Source organism: Haliaeetus albicilla, chromosome 6 (genome assembly GCF_947461875.1).
Source record: "Haliaeetus albicilla chromosome 6, bHalAlb1.1, whole genome shotgun sequence".
Lineage (NCBI taxonomy): Eukaryota > Metazoa > Chordata > Aves > Accipitriformes > Accipitridae > Haliaeetus > Haliaeetus albicilla.
In genome coordinates this window covers 9,288,560-9,308,156 of record NC_091488.1, presented here as the reverse complement: position 1 = coordinate 9,308,156, position 19,597 = coordinate 9,288,560, and the positions used below count along the sequence as shown (strand labels likewise).

Here is a 19,597-nt window from a genome sequence, read left to right as displayed (position 1 = left end):
AGTCAAGATGTATGTTTATCACACTGAGTGTATTTGAGACAGAGTTCTAATAGAATTGTACTGTAGTCACATGCTAAAACTGAATAACAGCTTGTACAACTCTTCACACTAAATAATGTCCTGATCCTGCAGTACTTTAAAATTGAAAACTCATCCAAGAACTGAGAAACTGCATTGACCTTTCCTTGGACACAGGTGTGGTGATTCATGCAGTGACTGGAGGGGGAAGGGGACATTGCATGAGTCACTTCTGTTTGTTATATGACAAGCATCTTCTTCTAATTGATTGCTTAACCAACTTTCATTTCCATCTGCCACCTTTTGACCACGACAGAGCGCGTAATCCACAGTATGTGGCTTATACTTGCTTCTTAACAGTGAAATAGATTATAGAGTCTATTCAGTGGACTCAACTTGAAAAAGGAACAGAAAATACTTGCTTGCGCTGACTAAACACTTCTCAGCCATTAGCTTGATTCTGAGCCGAGACCTACCATCTCAGCTGAAGCCAATGGAAATGCAGAAATGCATGAAAAAATCATTTCCTGGTCACCTGGTTCTTTCAGGCATTGACCACTTCTAATAACAAATATCCCACTCAGACCTATAGTCTATCTAGCCCAGCACCCCTTTCTCCAATAATGGCCAAACCTGGATGCCTAGAAAAGTTTAGAAGAGGGCAAGCATATTCCCGACAGTTCCCTATCTCTAGCAGTCTATAGCTCAAGGACTTGCCTGTTCTTATATTCCTGGGACAGATTTCCCATACCATGAGGACATTCTTTTTACAGGGACAAGTACCTGCCTGCAAACTACAAGGACTAGAACTGCTCATCCCTAAGAGCTGAGACTGGTGCTTTCATGAAGTACATACATGTATATGTACTGATAATGGCTCCATCATTCCAGGTGATGCCCATTAAATTTGGGCATAGTCCACCAGAATGAAACAAAGGTTTTTTGCAAATTGGGATATGCTAATGGAAAAAAAACTTTAAAAACAATCTAAAAACCATACTACACTTAGGCAAGTATTACAATTTTAAAAGTGTACATTCGGCAAATGATAAATAAAAAATACTAGGAATAAGCTGAAGGGGGTTTTTTAACATTTCCCTTCCACGTGAGCAGAATGTTAATTGTGTCCCTGATGTGCCAATATCAGTTATAAACTGAAAGAATTTCTCTAACAAGCATTTTTTAACTTTTACCAGAACACATGCACCAAAGTGAACATGCTGTTGAGGCAGGAACCCCGTCACTTCCCTAACAGTGACAGTGTCACCGCTGTCTATTGGTGACACAACTGTAAAAAGCCACATTCTTCCACAAAGCCTTCCCAGTAACTTTGGGAAGCTGCAGGCAGGATATCCTCTGACGTCACGTACTCTGATGTGCCAATATCAAGGGCATAAAACTCAGGATGTCCCAGATATGGTCCTGCGTTAGCTCGGAAGCCAGACAAAGTTACCCTTCGCGGGCTTTTGCATATCTATCAGAAACGGAACATGGAGCCCTCGAGTGTGTTAGAGACAGGCTTATAAACAGCAAGAAGGGGAAAGAAATGCCAGTCCTCCCTTTTCTTCATTCGATTTCAGGACTGTGAGTGAGTTGGGCATGCCTTGCCACAGTCTTTACAGTGAGTAAAGGCATTTTTTCCTCTGCTGTTATCACCAAGAGGGGATATCCATGTGACTGCTCTGCATTCAGCTGGCACCTTCGACAGTCTTGCCTGCACTCTGTCCACCAGCACTTGAAAGTGACCTGTAACCTCAGATTAAAGGGATGACTCTAAAGCGCCTGTGTGTGCTGCTGCCCGACAGCTAGCTGCTCTATCGAGTCTTGCCTGGAGGAAGGTTGTAGTAGCCTAGGAGGGTACTCCTACAGGTGGATAAGCACATTCAGAAGAAGAGTTTGTGATGATTTGGGGGAAAAGCCAAGACACCCAGCAGAGAATCTGCAGCAAACTAGGACTATACCCATGGGGATTAATAAGGGAAACATTTTGCCTAATGCCAGAGGAGACTTTAAAATGGACAGAGAAAGAAGAAATATCTTTGCAAGATACTAAAACCTAAAAAAAAATGGCAATGATCCTTTTGCAACAGGATCCATAAAAATATACTCCATAATCCAGGGAAATTTGGTACAGTTCTGTGCTTACTGTGCTGTTACATCCCTTGATGCTAACTATAAAGGCAGCAATGTATGTGCGCATATGAGTGAGTGTGACAGCACTTAGAAGGATGAGAACGGAGCTTCTTTCTTTCTGATTGCCTTTTAATGAATGAAAATGAAAATTCAAAGCCTTGCCGCGTGATACTCATCGCCACATTTGGCATCTGGGATTGATTCTGCAGGGCTGCTGTGTGCGGATCCCCCTCCACACCTCTGCCAGAGCCGCGGGCACGGGGAGCGCAGCATCCAGCCCCAGGTGCTGCTCTGTTCCTGCTTCCTGGGGATATCGTCTCATGATAGCCAGGAGGAAAAACAAAAATCCAACCAGGCAGCTGAGGAATTGCTTACAGAGTTAAAATTTGGAATAGATTACAGCAATGCCTGACTACCAAACTATTGCATTTGCTAAATATTTAAGCAGATAATGCAAATAATTGCAGCTAAAAACAATTCTTTCTGAGGAAAGAATATGGAGCGACAGGACAGGATACTGTTTGGCTTATGTTAGGCATATTAAATGAATCTTAGCTGGTGTTGATAAGTCTGTCAATCCACGAGAGGGGGGAAAAATGCCTTAAAGGAAATAAGCGTAGCAGGAAAAAGAAAATCTGTATTCAGGATGGTGCTCTGGGTACCGGATTGCAGCACTGATGGAGACAGTGGAGGTGAAAGGGAGAAGCGCATACTATTCCATATTGCTGTCCTGATCATCAGGCAGGGTGGCTGAGGCAGTGTGAATTATTTAACTTCAAGTAGGCGTGTAAATAACAAGTAAATGTTATCTCTGATCCTTTTAAGCTTTTTTAATAGTTTTTTTTTTTAGATTCAAGAATTGAGAAACATACAAGGAAGCTGACAGTGATATACCTGGAAAAGAGTACAGTGCAGCTACCTTTGTTGTTTCTCATGGATGCCATATTCAACACAGTGACATGAAGACAATCCTTACCCAAAGGAGCGGAGGGCACTGACAGGGTGGTGGACTAACTCCAGTTCTTTTGTTCTAGCTGAATAAGGTAGCATTTTTAAAAGCATCCAAGTACAGTTCTGGTTGAGAAGTCATATATCTGAGTTAGCTCCATGTGGTGCCAGACTTAATAACCCCTGCTGAGAGGCAGGGCCGTGTTCGCATGACTGTGCAGGCTTCTGGACTGGAGCTGGATAGTAAGCCTTATTTTCAGAGTTACTAAGCGCCACACAAAAATAAATATTTAGACATCTACACATACAAATGCACACTTGATAGGTTTATAAAAGTGCTTATGTAGTTAGGTGCCTGCTCTTAAATCAGTGTGAACCTTAAGTAATGAAGTCTTCTAGAAATCCCACTGAGCATGGTGTTTGGTCTTCCACCTAAAATAGTCTGTAAGTTCCGGCCCGCTGACTGTCAGTGAGGCCTTAAGTACTTGTATTGCTCAGTTCTCTCTGAAAGCAGGATGGAGAGTTCTGTGTCATGTAAATACTTTTATATTTCTGTTGTTTTCAACCACCTGAAAAAGAGAGCAGATTGAAGATAACACGCATAATCTCTTAACAGGGCAGCATTTTCGCTGCTGCCCGTAGCAGCCTATGGCCAAGACTCACTTCTTCTTCCATTGCTTCAAGACGTTATGCTGTGAGGATGAACAGAAGATATCCAAGGCAAGGAAAGATACAGAAAGGTGGTGGCACATCCAGGGCAGCAAGGAGCACAGCTCCTGCATCAGTACCGGCCACAGCCCAGGCTCAAAACGGCTTGGTAGGGCTGGCCATGCTGCTGCACAGCCCTGGCACAAAGCAAGCTCGTGCAGTATGCCAGTGATGTTGACCCATCAGGTCCTACAGAAAGCAGTGTTTTCCGCAGGAATGGAGGGCAATGTCCTTTGACCTGGCAGGGACGTTCACAAGTCGTTCTGGAGGCTCACAGATTCACGATAATGAGGTTTCTGGTGCAACTGCCCAAATTTTCCTTTTAATTCTCTCCTCCTTCTTGTGTTAACTTAGGTAACCTTGGGCTTAGATACACATCCGCAACAAACTCTAGACTCAGTCACTGGACTGGCTGTCAGTAACAGTCAGATGACGGCCTGGCCTACTTTATATGTGAACAGCATCTCGCAGCTGAATAAAGGGTTGATTAAGAGCAATCACTGTAGAGCAATCTCTAGAGACTGTTCTACCTGTGACTGATAGGCAGACTGTGCCCCTTTCTTACTATCTGAGGGATTTGCACTTGACCAGAGTTATAAGTGTATTTATGAATTCCAGGCTTTATTATTGTAATTCCCTATTCCTGCATATACAATTGCCAAGTTTAAAGTGAAAATCGATTCAGAACATCACATCTTCTCAAAGGCAGAGCCTGCAACCAACAATACCTCATCTTTTATATCCTATTCTCTCCTCTGCTGCTACCCTGAATACTGCAAAAAATTGAAAAATCCTATTTTCCCTTCCAGTGCTCTCCAGGGGAGTGGATAATCTACCCAATGGCTGGCTGCACAGCGTGTCATTTGGATCCCCCACAACAGCTCCAATGGACAACTGCAAAGAGTAAGTTCGTGTCAGGGCAACAACTGGATCTTTTAGAAGTGAACAGGAACAAGCTACATTTGTTTTGAAGGGAAATTCAAGACAATTTCTTCAGCTCTAGCCCTACTATTTACCATTTGTGAGGGATATCTAGACTCCTATGAAGAGTTCTATAGAGCCACATACTTAGAAAAGGCAAGAGGAAATTGTACTCCTACAAAATACACAGATTTGGACACACATCTCCAAGCATTCTTTAAAAAGCTGCTCAATCTACCAGGTACAATAATACAATCTTACACTCTGGAAATATCATACAAATGTTTGAACTACTTCAGAAAAAAAAGAGAGGACTGCTGCAGTGTCAGGATTACTAAGTACTTACTGCAAATGCCCCTGATAATTAAACCACCTTTTTTTTTTCCTATATTTATCCATTTAATAACACCAATGTCTTTCTGCAACCAGTTGAATTCCAGCTGTATATGCCCCATCCTGAAGGGAAGAGCTGCCAGCACAAATGGCTCTACAACACAGCGCAATGAGCACATTTCATCTCTGGGACAAGATGTGGCAAATCTCAAGGGAGCATTGCACCCCTCCTGCACTGCAGAGTTCACCTCATGCTCTCGTACAGAAAATGTCCCAGGGTTCGGTGGCGTGGCAAGGTGCCAGTGGCTCAGCTATGTAACATAACAGCTAGTGTCTTCCATGGAGAAAAGGTTGTACCTGAGAGGATGCAACCAATATCAACTCTGAAATTACACTTCCAGCCTTGCTCTTGCAAGAAGGAAGTTTCTCCTGTGTTGCATTATCGGAAAGCCAGCAACTCAGTTGCACAGGCCCCTGAGGGTCCATTGATTATTTTAAAAGGCTCCATGAAAGGTAATTATGAAAAGATTCGTTACAGCAGAAATCCTCAGGGATCTGCAAACTTTAAAAAAAAGGCTGAAAATCACAGGTTTAGGCTGCTGCTGCCTTCCTCCTTCCTTGAAGCCTCTACTGGCAAGGTAAGGAAATGCTTTCAATTATCTCCAAAAATGACAGATGAAGGCACCTTGCACAATCAGGTACTTAATGTCCTTACCCTCCCTGGGGCTCTGCCGCTGACAGCAAATGAACTGATAGCTCCTGCTGCTCCCACCAGCCTGGTTCTCTATGTTATCCACCTACACACACTCACACATTCGTTCTCTCCCTCATAATTTATTCATTCAATTTATTTATTTATGTAGGTCATTTTCAGTAGTAGTTTTACAAATAATGGCAGAAGTTAAAAGAGCAAGAGAGAAACAAAGTTAGGGAGAGAGCTGGTGGCACGCTGGGAACGGCAGGGGAAACTCTACTCTACTGAAAACAAGATGTACACGAGAGGATTGTTCCTGATTTTCTCTTCAGGCAGAGCCTGAGCAAATTCCAAGTGACATCAGCTTCACCAACCTTTGCTCGACACCGACTTCACACAGCCGATTCACCTGGTGCTCATGCTCTGCTCTCTGGACTTACACGGTCTTTCTGATTGTACTTGAGACCTTTTAGAGCTCTCCAAAGACTACTTCTGCATTTAGAGACCATTATTTTGGCTTTCCAGGCATTTACTCATTAACTGTGTTTTAAAGCTGTAATCCACAGGGGTCTTTGCAGTAAAGAACAGGCATATTTACATTGCCAAACCTATGCGTCTAAATTAGATCACTTCCCCTTATTTACTTTTTAGCCACCCTTCTGAAGAAACTCCCTGTTCTACATTGACTCCCCAGAAACTCTAAGGAAATTGCCTTCCTAAAGATACAACCAGACAAGGTGAGATCAGCGTGCTTTTTCCTGTCTCTTTCCTCTCCCTTCCCCTAATTCCACCTCTATGTTGCTCACCCATGCTTCCTTACAGGACTTTTGACACTCACCTGACCCCTCGCTGAGCTGATTCAGCTCACTGAACTGGCAGAAAATAAATCCAGAGAAGTAAAAAAGGGACAGTTTTCTGACGGGTTAATGAGCTGGATCAGCGCAGTGAACATGAAAGTCAGCCTAAGGGTGAGTCAGGATCATGTAGGAGGGAGTGTGAAGAGCAAGGAGGATTGACCCTTTTCACAGCAGAAAGTGATCAGAAGAGCTCAGTTTGTCTCCACTAACGGTATCCCTAGTTGGGAATATAATATAGATGCCTGGAAATAGAGGGAATTTATCCTCACTGTTATAGCTATGCAGTAATGAATTTATATTTAAATTTCTTTCCCTTCTATGCTCAGCTGGCAAGTTCTACCACAATTCATAGCGTAAGTGTATTATAGAGACCCACTTCAAGCATAGCATCTCTATACCTCTAGGAAAATCTGTCTCTCGGGATGTTACGGCAAATCTGTGAAATATTGAAAACCATTAAGAGTCAACTATGACCTGCCCTGTTATGGAATCTAGTGGAGGAGCGCAGAAATAGAGCTAAGAGCAGCACCATTGTCAAACTGTGAAAGTGATTCCTCTCTGAAATGAAACCTTGCCTGCTCCATCTTTTGGTATCTTCAGACCAAGACCGCACACTTTCTTCAAGATACACTATGTCAAAGACAAGGTATACTTCATTGAACATGTTACGCTCAGTAACAGGGTTAGTTCAGTGAAACTGAATGGTCTGTGATATAAAGGAGGTCAAAGGAGATAATCTTATACTCCATAAATCTGTAAAGTACAGATTACACAAAGAAAAAAAAAAAAAAAGAGACTAAAGCAAGACTTTTGGGGCAATGAGCATAACCAATTCCTATTGTTCTTCCAAAACAAAGAGGACTTCTCCCTATGCCCTTCATCTTGGATTAGTAGTTTCTCCCTGCTGATACCATCATCCTTCCTTACCTAAGAGGAAGAGAGCTCCCTCTCTTTTGGTCTGTGGACGTGAGCACCAAACCAGCAATTACAGAAATTGCAGGTCCTTTCTCTGTTTAGAAGACTAATTTCTGAATGTATATGTGGCATCTCAGCATCCTCCTAGCAATGTACTGGAAACGCTTTTGTCATTTATGTTTCTCCCATGACAGTAAGAAATTATGTGCTCTGTCCCAGCCTTTCATGCTCAGTCTGTGACAGAAGCACATGCAGAGCGCACAGTGCAAAGGGTGCAAGATTACGTGCTAAGCAGAGACCTTTGAGTCCCTCAAAATGTAATCTCTATTCTGATTACAAAAATTGTGGAAGCTACTTTATTTCAGCAAGGCTCTTAGCCTCTCTTCATGGGTTAAGCAGAAATACATTCATTTCCTATCTTCACTATAACTTTTTACACTCAGAATGCACGCAGAAAAATACAGGCTGAACTACAAATATTAAAGTGGTAAGTGCCTGCCCTAGCAATAGGTTCAATAAAAAGCACCTTTTAGTAAGAGTCCTTAAACCAGAGTTCCTCCAGCGGCCTAATCGGTATCCTAGTTAGCTCTTACTCCCACTAGTCATGACAAGTTATGGATCATATTTCTCCTGCCTCAATTTAAAAGCAGTCCGGCTTCCTCTGGCTTCCCACAGTTTTTTCATTTCTCTAACTTTCTCCCTTTTTCCTATGACTAACATATTTTTTTTTCTGAGTCAAAATTTGTCACAAGTTTCTACCCATGGTCCAGGACTACTGTAAATAGTGAGTCTGGTTCTGTAGCAAGTTGGTTTCCTGTTGCAGCATCATACTTATTAAGGCAAACCACATCTGTTCAGAGATGAACCCATTTTAAGAACAGTTATTTGTGGGTTGTAGAAGATTATCAGCCGTTGCGAGAAGGGGCTCAGATGACTCCTTAAAAAATTAGGAGGGTAGGGAAGGCCTTTTGACATATTGAGTCACTGGAGTCAGATGGGAGAAATACCATTTGCAGGTTGCTCTGCTTAGGGTAGTTAATCACTTCAAGATAGTTGGAGAGTTTTGTGTTTGAAAATCAAACAGCACTCTGAAAGAAGAGACTAAACGGCTATTGAATGAAATTGTTCTGGGCTAAAAGACAGGCTTTCTGACTTTGGCGGGGGGAGAATCGGATGACAGCCCCCATCTTCACTGCTCTTTGCTACTTGTCCTGCACTTTCTGAAAATTGTGATTTATTGTGGTTTCTCTCTTATCATAGGAGAGAATAATGGCCTTGGTCAGGTTCAGCCCTCCCTGCTGCTATCTACTGTGTACACAGACACACACCTCCACTACCCGTGTTTGTGCATGTGCACAGGAGCTGTATTCACATCAGCTTCTTTGGGCATCAAGATTAGATGCAGTTCAGGGCATGTGAAGAGTCTAAATTCACGCACACCCAGGCACCCACGTAAAATACTTGCAACTGATAAACACTTGCTGTGTCATTCACTTGTCCTTTTGCCTCCCTCTCCAAGAGGTGGGTATAAAATTTACCAGCACAGTGAAGTCCTAGAAACAATTTCCTCATGTAATGTAACGTTACAAACAAAGCAGTGATATAATACAAACATAAATTGTGAATCTCTCTAACAACAAACTTTGGGGTAGAATGGAGGGAGAGCTCGAGATGAGGGCTCAGACTCAGCACTCTCTGGGGAAGTTTTCATTGTTTTCTTGTCACATTTTAGACTGATAAATACCTCTTACGCATAGAGATTTGTTGCTCTTTTCTGACTGGATTAACTGCAATTAAGCTAGAACTTCTGTGCGTAGCGAAATGGGTCTGACCAGCTTATTCTGCAGCAGATATTCTGCACTGGAGGACCATGTGGTCCTCCAAGGTTTTTTTTCACCTTTTAGAAACAGATTAAGCTGAACTGCAAAAGGACACTCCTTGTATGGAATGAAAGGATCTATGCAGGGAAAGGTGCAGAATAATCAGGTTTTAAGTACATATGTTCACTGATTTCCCAGCAGCTTCCCATGTACACAAACCCATTCCTAGAAATACTAGTTTTCTTTTTACCTACATACTAGCAAGCCAAAGGAAGAGGAATTGCTTTTGGTTTGCATTCCTTGTTTTCCTCCAGAAAATGTTCAGTGGGGCATTACTATCCCTTGTTCTAAATTCTTACCTCTTGCTGTACTGGTATTTTATGTACTGTATCTCTGACTAGTGCCCTACAAGACACTAAAGAGAGAAAGAGGGGTTTTTGTGTATGTCTCTGTAAGTAAGCACATTATACATTTAGGAAAAAAATCATCCAGAAGACCTCTAAGTTTCTCTCTGCTTCAGAGCAGCCTTAACACAAACTACCTGATAAGTCTAGTTTGTGCGCTTGTGCAGAGAACAGGTTTCCAAAGGCCTGTTCAGAGCGCCCTGATTAGATAATACATAACAGAGAGAAACCACGGTTTAGAGGACTTTGTTTTCATTTACAGGTCATTAGAGGCAGCCCAAAGCTAACTTAAGCCTCCTGGCTGGGAGATACTGGATCAAGATAAAACCAGGCACAGACAAAATAGGACTGTTTACGCTTGATACAGCCATACCCTGAGTTCCCATGTGATCAAAAAATAATAAGCCACCAAAGCAAGAGGCACTGTCTTCAGAAGCCTCAAACCCCATCCATTCAAATTGCTGCAATCCAGTACTTGCAGGGCTACTGGCACTGCAAAACTGATGAAGGGAGGTAGCCCTCTGGCAAAGCGTGCTAAATCTATGAAGGTGACTTTACCCTCCTACAGTTTCAGATTGCAAGAGGTTCAACCAGACCGAACCCTCCTCCCCTTGCAGAGGATCAGATGGGGCAAGTGCTGAAGGCAGGCCTTTACCAGTTCCACCTAGACTGCGACAAAGGGCACCCTTTAGCCAAATTAAGACGGCCACATTAGGGGGAGGAGAAGGAAGAGTGTGCATGTTTAACTAATTCAATTTCTAAATTAATTTCGTTAAATCAGTATAACTTTTGTGTGTGAGCAAGGCTTATTGTCAGAAAGCTAATTCTAAATTAAAATGAGAAATACAGCAGTGTCATCCATTACAAAGGAAACATGGGCTGAAAGTACTGCTGAATTGCATGATGGATCTAAAAATACCAGAATGCAAGGATTAACTACAAGTGAGTTAATAAGGTGTTATACTGCATTCTGAAGGCTGCTTAAAATTAGCTGTGGATGTGCTTTTGCTTGTCCTAAATACACTGCAGAAAGACACCTTTTTTTTTTTTCCATTTCTTTCAGTCTTTCTTTGAGCTGTCATTCTCTGAAAAGTCTGGCTCTGTAGGCACTAGAGGGAGAGAGATAGCTTTGCTGTTGCTCTTCTTTCCAACCATGCTCTCAAGCCTGAAGGAACTGATTTTAGTAAGTGACGTACAGAGGTGAAGCTCAGTCATTTCCCCGTATGATTTATTCAGTGTGTGCTATGGTGCCATTGTACAGTGCTGTACTTTGTTGAAAAGGCATTTTCACAAGAAATGCCCATTTTCAGGACCAGATCATTCTCTAAAAAAACAAACAAACAAAAGACAGCTTTCCTGGCTGAACCTCAACTTAAAATAAAATGTTGCTAGGATTTACTGAGATTCTACTATGTCTTCTGCATTCTACAGCTGCGCAGAAAGGTAATTTTTAGCGCCTTGCAGACTCACACAGCACTGCAACAAGCCACAGATGTCAATTATTACTTTTGCAGTCTGTGGGTCTGGGAACCTTCTTCTAAGCTAAAACGTAAGTTGCACGAACTGTGGGCTATATGCAGATCTCAGGATGTGGTCTGTACCCCACAAAAATCTCTAAACAACTGCTCAGCCAGGTGCTGCCTGACCCCACACAAAGCGCTGCATATCCCTCTGGCGCAACAGGCTGTGTTTAGCTAGGTGTAAGAAGTTTGTGCTTCCACGAGAACTAGGATCCTTGCACAGAGGCGATTTCACCCTCAACCTACATTGTCTGACCTTCCAAAACTGGCACTGGCCAGAATTGCTGCTCATGTGCATGCCCCTATGGCATCTGAGAGCAATCTGCTCCTCTTGCCCATAAGCAAAATATCCTATAAACCACCAAAGGACCAGTATTCCTGCATTGCTACAGATGTAAGATTCTGCCTTTTCACTGTACTTTTCTTTCAGTTTTAATGGACAGTGACTAATCACTGGAGCTCAGGAAGTCAACCAACTTTGCAGTCACACAGCTAAACATGTCATCAGCTCTTCAGTCCCCGAAGCCAAACCTTTTGTCAAAGCTGACATCTCGGAGCTTTGTGACATAGGTAGAGTTTAGATAAGTTTCTCCTAACTGCTACAAAAAGCACTAGTTTATCCTTTCTGGAAAAAAAAAAAAATCCCATTCTAGAAGCTGCGCAAGAAGGAAACTTCACTTGGATAGCATCTTACCCCAGAAACTTCCTTCACATCCAAAGTCCAGGTGGAGAATGGCAGCTCAGGCATAATTCTCTATGTCCTTACTTCTGAGAGCGAGGGTCAGCATTTAAACATTATCTGACCACAGCTGCAGATCTAAAAAGCGTTTGCAATTAAGCATGTTCTGGTACCCACCCTTGTCTTTAGAAAAGCGTGAGAGTTTGCACTGTCTGAATGTATTAGCCAGCAGCAGTTAAATACAATCGAGCTGTCTACTTCTAAGTTTAGGACAGAATACTTCACAGCTGCAGTCCTTCTCCCACTGGGTATGACTAATCAGATCTACTTCCCTGATATTCTCTCCATCTCTTTAGGTGTTTGTACAGATAAACCCTTTCGGCCAAAAGTACTTTTATGTTGAAGTAAGTGCTCACTTTGTATTTTTCCAGCATACGTGTATTTTTTCAAATTCTGTGAGTAACACTCAGGGACTGTTAGACAGGGAGAAATCACAGGTTATGGATGGTATTGTCAAGTTGTTCAAGTCAATGATTGAACAGTGCAATTCATCACTTCACTGCCATGCGCTAGATCAGGGGTTCTTTCTCCTTTGTTAGCTTTTCAAAGATATGGGGTCCAGAAAGGATGTTACTGTTTTGCTCCTATTTCAGAATTACTCGTGAACAAAGCGGTTTTTTACCCACAGAAAAAAAAAATGCAGCTTGTATGGTTGAAATAGTAAAATGAGTTGTATTTAACTTAATTACAATAATAATGAAAATACACTCTCTTGAGGATAGCAAGGCCTTTAGCTAGCTTTATTTCCAGTCCGACAAAGACAAACCAATTTAAAATTTACAGTGGATATCAACATTGCTAGTAAAGAAGCCCAAAAAGAAGCTCAGGCTAATACGGCTATGTTCAGCATTTAAAAAATAACCTATTATTTCCATTATTATAAGAAAGGGGACTTTTGTAAATTAAAATAAAATCAAAGATTCTATTTTATGACTTGGAGAATGTTTCTTTTCTTAAGTTGTTCACAACGTATAATTAGAACTGTAGTGTACTTTACTACATGCTGCACAAGAGATTATCTGTCTCACAGTGGCACACTGTTTCACAAGCCAAGAGTGACTGACAGAGAACTCTCAATCTGTTACTATATGTTTTCTACCATTCAAAAAATAGTTGCCAAACTTAATCCTATGAACAAAGCAGATAAAAAAACAGGCATAACTTATAATTTTAAAACTTAAAGGTTAGTGTTTTTTTTAATTGGTTCCCTTTGTAGCCCTTTTAATAAACAGAAAACAAGCAGAGCACTTACTTACTTGTGCAGTAACCAGCTACAAACCCCCTTCCTCTAACACACACACATACACTTTTGCAAAGAAGGCTCTACTGTAGGTACAATAGCACTGTACAATTCACAAACCAGTGATTTGCATCATGAAGTACTGAACTGTCAACAAATAATGTAATCACTAATAAAGATATAGGACATAAAATCATTTGTGATTAAAAGGTCATGGATATTTTTCAATTGGACTTTTATCATAACATCATTAAAAAATTCTTATGTTCATGCAAGTGCTACAATGGAAAAGTCTAAATATTTTTTGGCTATTGGTATGCTTTTGATGTATAGTGATGCATGATATCTCATTAGAATTTAAATACATAACTTTTATTAAATACAAGGTTGAAGCTTTGTAAGGTCATAATATGCAGCACTGCAATAACTGATATTATGTGTGGGAACTCTCCAACACCATATCTAATTCTCTGATGTCTTCTGAAAAGCATGAAAGAGGTCAAACTCTTATTACTCATAATTTACATAGGCATTTGGCTATAACATTGCTAAATGTCGCAACACTTTATAAATCAAGTGATTAACAAGAAATCTTTGCATTATATTTGTGTGCCATTATTTTTTATTATTAAAAGAATGCTTAAATGTCAAGTCCAGGAGGTGCCTATGTGATTAAAGAGTTCTCTGATAAAAAAACTGACAGAGAAATGGAATGACCAAGCTCTAAAACACACAAACACAGGATAGCTAGGAGGCTGTCTTGCAGAGTGCGATACTGTCTGCCTCCCTCCTACTGAACATTTGTCCCACAGCTCCAAAGAACAGTAAATGTTTAACTTCTCTGGAAATAGAAAGTCGTCTGCTGTCCTTCCCGTTAGCTCTATAACACTGTTACTCCATGGCTAAATATCAACAGCTTTTGATCGATCAACAAATCCCTATCTGAAGTTAGGCTTCTAGGCTCCCCATTATGGTAACAAAGAGGAGCCAATTTAAAATATTTGGCTGCATGCTTGGATAAATATTCATGTACAGAGGGGTGCAATCACTACTGTAGCTATTTCACAAGTGGGCAAGCTGAGGCATGGAGAAGAAATGGCTTGCCTGGAGTCACAAAGTATATTAACAACAATGTTGGAAGGAGAAGCTGATGTTCTGATTTCTCAGCGCCGTCTGCACTGGAAAGATTTGGCAGTACTCCTGGGCTGGGAATGCCCAAGCCTTTCTTGAGCACAAACATCCTTTAAGCCAGACTAAGCAGTGCATTACAACAGCAGTACAGTCCTAACGTAGCAGACTACCAGGCTGCTTGTGCAACATGACAGACATCTATCACACAGCGGAGTACACGATGCACATAGCAGGAGCTGGCCAGGCTGACGTCTGGAGACAGGCTGCAATGCTGGGCAGCCCCCCGCGAGGGCATCACCCCGATTCCCCTGCATGCCTACGAGATCCTCCTGCCAGGCACTTCCCTGGTGGCTCTAAGACCTTGCCCATGCTCCATGACGAGATGAGCCAGGTAGAGCCAGTCATCAAGTTAAATGTATGGGCCAGCCATGCCACGCACATCAGGTCGCTCAGCTGGACAGGAGTCCCAGTGCCACACTGCATGTGTGTGTGAGGTATTGCCGGTGCACAAGAAAGCCTGAGGCGAGAGCCAACTGCATGCATGAAAATTACCAGGCCTGTTCTCTTCCCATTACTACTAGAAAATTTGTCATCGGCTTTAAATGGCAGAAGATTGAAACCTGCTGAATTAAGAGAATGAATACAAATGAAAATACAGTAGAAATCTGTTTTCAAGTAGCCTGAAAAACACATATGAACACAGCCATCCTTCTCTACCTGACGAATGGGCACTGCCTACCTCTTAGCAAAGAGCCAACAGGAAAGCGCAACAGTAATCTCAAGATTGTTGAAATGTCAGTCCTTTTAAAAAGTGCTCAATGGCAGATTCAGAATTTTTGACAAAATGTCATAATCCCGGTAACTAGGCAGTACAGAAACAGATCAACTATAGTTGATCAACTATAAATGGAAAAATAAACCACACCTATCAAATAAAATCAGTTTATATTTTATGCTGAATTATCCTCTTACCCTCACAAACTGCAAAATTCTGTAACTCAAAACGAACCTCCCAGAGCATATAATTTAGTGACACACACTACTTTTGTACTACTGTACAAAAGAACATAATTTGGATTAGGTTTCAGCACTGTTCATTGCTTCTGCTTGACTATGCTCCTGAAATGCACCACTGTATTGTACCTGGAGTTTGTTTTGTTATTTCAAGAATTGCGCCTGGAGAGTGCTATTTACCTTGAAGTATTAATTCAAGACACTCTGTTATCTACGTACAACGATTTTGCATATATAATGACTGCAGTCCACAATCACATACACCGTTTTCCATCCATGCACTTAAATGTTAAGAAATGGAGGATCTATAAGATTGCAGGAACCAACAGCCCCAATCAAAACTGAAGCTTCATTGTCCTTTTTTATAACTTAAAAAATCCAACTTTGTTTGTCACCCTTCGGGAGAATGATACATTATACAGGGGTTATCTATAGTCTACCTAGCAACTGTGCAATTCATCAGGTCCATATGAAAGCACTGCTTCTCTCCCTGAGAAGTCCTGTTACTCTTTCCAGCAAACCCACTGCCCGAGCTTTCTCCCTACAGTAGTTTTGCCTTCGCTGCCACAATAGACTTCTGAAACCTATTTCCAATTCCTGCAAGCTGGGGGTTTGAGTTTAGACACAATGCTCATCCTTCTTAGAAGTGCTTGTATCAACGAGTGGTAGCACTGCCAACCTCAGAAAGGCAACAAGAAGCAGCAAACATATGTATGTTTTTACATGAGTATTATGTAGGCCAGTCACCTGATTTTTGAACTCCTAATATTCATCTTACTGTTAAAACAACTAACCTTGCCAAGCCTCCCAACAGCATGACCGTTGTGTGCACACAAGCGTAACCCTTGAGCTTCTGAAATTTCTCTGCGGCTGCTCCTCCTTTCTTTGAAAACAGTATCAAGAGCTTCGTTCCTACGCAGCCATGTGAGAGGAGAGCTCAGCATGATCCCTGCTGCAGCTCTGATTAACCTCTCCTCTCCAAGAGGAGTGGAGAAAGGCAGCCAAGCTGAGGATATCCCCCCTCCCCAGCCAAGGCCGAAAAATTCACCAAGACCAGAGCTTCTCCAAGCAAAAACAACTCTAACAGGGCCAAAGTCAAACTGCATCACAACCATTTCCCACCTGCCTTTTCATCAACGAAGCCTGAGCCTGTGCCACTGAAATCAATGGTAATTTTATTATGGACTAAATTGGAAAGGAAGAAATGGGAAGAAGGGAAAAGAACAATAAAAAAGACTGTATTTCTAAGTTATAGTTCTCACAGATAGGCTAATTGCATTCCTGTTCATGTAAGTCACTATTTTCTTCAACAGTGCAACTAGCTGGCCATAAAATGAGTATATTGCATGTATTCATGCATGTAGAGGGGAAAAAAAAAGATTTTCATACATTTGGAAAACATATCTTTGCAACAGGGAGGCAAGAACTTACAATATATTAAGCAAATAACTTGTTTCTATCACAATATGATCCAGGCAGTATTTGTCATTCTATCCTTTATAGAGTAATTTTTATAAAGAGCACAAAGTAGGTATTTCTTTCACCTGTATTGGAAAAAACCCTCCATTAATGGGGGGTGGGGGGGAGGCAAAACTTAGGTCTCAACACATTTTTGTGATTTTAGGAGTAAAACATTCCCAACCAATCATCAGCATCCACCCCTGGCTCTAAGGCTCACAGGTTCATCTCACTGCCGCTGAAGCAGCCTGCAAAACTGTGGGCTAGCACGGCTGAGAACTGCACCAATCCTGCCCCTTCCTACCCAGATGGGTGAGACGCTGTACTCCACCACAGGTAATGTCTCTTCTCTCCTTAGAGCTGAAGCATCAGCTGGCAGCCTGCACAGCAACGCAGGAGCTGACATGCCAGCATGGAGTTAACAGTCCACCTTGCTCAATACACTGTTTTATGCTCCTCCACAGAGGCTACTGGAAAGCTTGCCTGCCAGCAAAGCTGCGCTGCTCGTCAGTTGGCAACCAGCTCATAACCTGGAGCAAGAAACATGCTCTGCGTAGAAACAGAACCAATTATTCTTGTTACTGGTGTAGATGCCTTTTTTATTATTGCTAAACTGTTGATTACCCACTTCTCAGGTTGAAAAATGTTTCCTTTTATTTTTTACTTTCCCCTAAGAAAGAGAGAAGTTAAGAGAAGAGATTTTTCAAAAGTCTACATTTAATGCAAAACAAGCAGGACCTTTTCTTCTTTTATTAAACTTTGACAAGTTTGGATATTGTCCACAATGTGCCTATTTCAGTGATTTCTTTGTAATCATATGGCAAGAATTTGTGATTTAACACTTGAGTGGATCATGGTACAAAACACCCAGGATTTATACTGTTCCTTTCCTTATACCATCCACTTTGGTAACCAGTACACACACAAAAAAATCCATCTTCAGTTGTTTACAGACCTTCCCTCTCCCCCTCTCCCTTCAGAAGTGTCAGTTAAGCTGGAAGACAGAAATATGCAAAAGTTGCCACAGTTTTATCACCAGACCCCACCGAACACTCTGCTGCTCACTGCTCCTTTTCCGAGCTTTAACAGTGACTTTAAAGGAGGACGTACAGCTATAGCTACCTCTAGTCTCCACTACCCGGCATCGCTTTTGCACCCGTCGCAAATGCTTCACATATCCCAAGTCATTAGAAAGGGATTAGCCAACCCAGCGCCTAACACCGACCGCTGTTTCCCTGACAGCCTAAAGAACTCCATCAAAGGCTCTTTGAGACGCTAAGTCTGTAATCTGGTTCTCCTTCACTCCGTATTTCATTAAGGCGGCCAGATACAACGGGAGAGCCGTCCCCGTTCGGGGGGAACCCCCATGATCTTTTACAGACGTTTCAATCGGGCGCCGCCGGGAAGCCTTTCAGGGAAGGCAGCCGGCCCCAGCCCTCGTCCCGACAGCTCGTTGCCGGGCACGGCGCCATTTCCTCCCCCCACGACGAGGCGGCCAGGCTCGGCCCCTCCAGCCTCCCCGTCATCAGACCGGCGCACGACGCGCTATAAGCCGGACTCCCAGGCACCGGCCACCTTTCCCCGCCCCGCCTGGGGCCCTCAGGAGAGGTGAAGTGTGTGCCGGGCCGGGCGACTTGCCGGGCCGGGCGGCTCGCCAGCCCGCCGCCCTTCCCGCCCGCCGGCCCTGAGGCGACGCCCCGCCCCGCCCCGCCCCAACGGCTCAGCGGCCGGCGCGCGCCCCCCGCCGCCGCCGCCACCTGCCGGCCCCGCCCACTCCAGCGCGGTCCCATCTCCCCCCCTCCGCCCCCGCCCCGCCCCGAGTTAGGCTTTCCCGGAAAGGTTCTCTTTCCGGTCCGCCACAGCTGTTCGCTTCCGGTTCCGTGCCCCCAACATGGCGGCGGCCCCTGCGCCAAGCGGGATTTGAGCGCTGCGGAGCTCCCCTCGGTGCCGCCTGCCCGCCCCAGCGCCGGGGCCCGCTCCCGCCCTCCCCGCTCCCTCTGTGCGGGGCGAGTCGGGACGGGTGCGGGTGCCGTCGGGAGCGCCGGTCGCCCCGGGCTACCGAGCGGTTCCTGCCCGGGGTTGAGGCGCTGCCGCCGCTGCCGCCATGGCGCCGGTGCAGCTGGAGAGCAACCAGCTGGTGCCGGCTGGCGGGGGCCCGGCGTCAGCCCCGGCCCCGCCGGCTCCCGGGGCCGTGACAGCCGCCGCCAGCCCCGGCTACCGGCTCAGCACCCTCATCGACTTCCTCCTGCACCGGACCTACGCCGAGCTCACCGTGCTGGCCGACCTGTGAGTGCCCCAAATTCCCCCCCGGCCCGGCTGCCAGGGCCAGCAGTGCCGCCTCCCAGCATCCCGGGAGGATGAGGAGGGCTCGCCAGGGATGTTGTCCCGCACCCCGGCCGGGGCTGGAGTGGGGGGAGGCGGTTGTTCCTTCCCCTTGTCCCCCTCCCCGGGGAAGCGCCCCGTGCCCGCAGGTCTGTCTCTGCATCGGGCTGTGTTCAGGGGCCTAGCGAAAGTGGCCAGGTGATCAGTCATAAAGAGAGAAAATGATTGTGAAGGAACGCAGAGCAACTGAATGCAGGTCGTCTGGTTAAATGCTTAAGTTTGCCCACAAGTTACTGTCAAAACACCCAACTGTAGTGTTTGTACTGATGTCAACGTACGTGAAGCTGAAACATGTGAAACTGAGATATTTTCAGGTGCTGCACCTCCTTGAGTTACCTGCGTACTTCTTAAAATACCGTTTG

At 43.9% G+C, this 19,597-nt stretch overlaps 1 protein-coding gene and 1 long non-coding RNA gene across 2 annotated transcripts in view; both read left to right on the top strand.

The window, feature by feature from the left end:
- Positions 1-4,578: 4,578 nt before the first annotated feature.
- Positions 4,579-17,626, top strand: LOC138685636 (uncharacterized). The gene is made up of 3 exons (XR_011324960.1): positions 4,579-4,710; positions 6,407-6,492; positions 17,020-17,626. It is a non-coding gene; the product is annotated as an uncharacterized lncRNA (long non-coding RNA).
- A 1,097-nt stretch (positions 17,627-18,723) lies between these two features.
- MED14 (mediator complex subunit 14) overlaps positions 18,724-19,597 on the top strand; it is a 37,212-nt gene continuing 36,338 nt past the window's right edge. Inside the window, exon 1 of the mRNA XM_069784950.1 lies at positions 18,724-19,139. Coding sequence (XP_069641051.1) covers positions 18,958-19,139 — 182 coding nt within the window. The 5' untranslated portion in view covers positions 18,724-18,957. The remainder of the gene's footprint in view (positions 19,140-19,597) is intronic.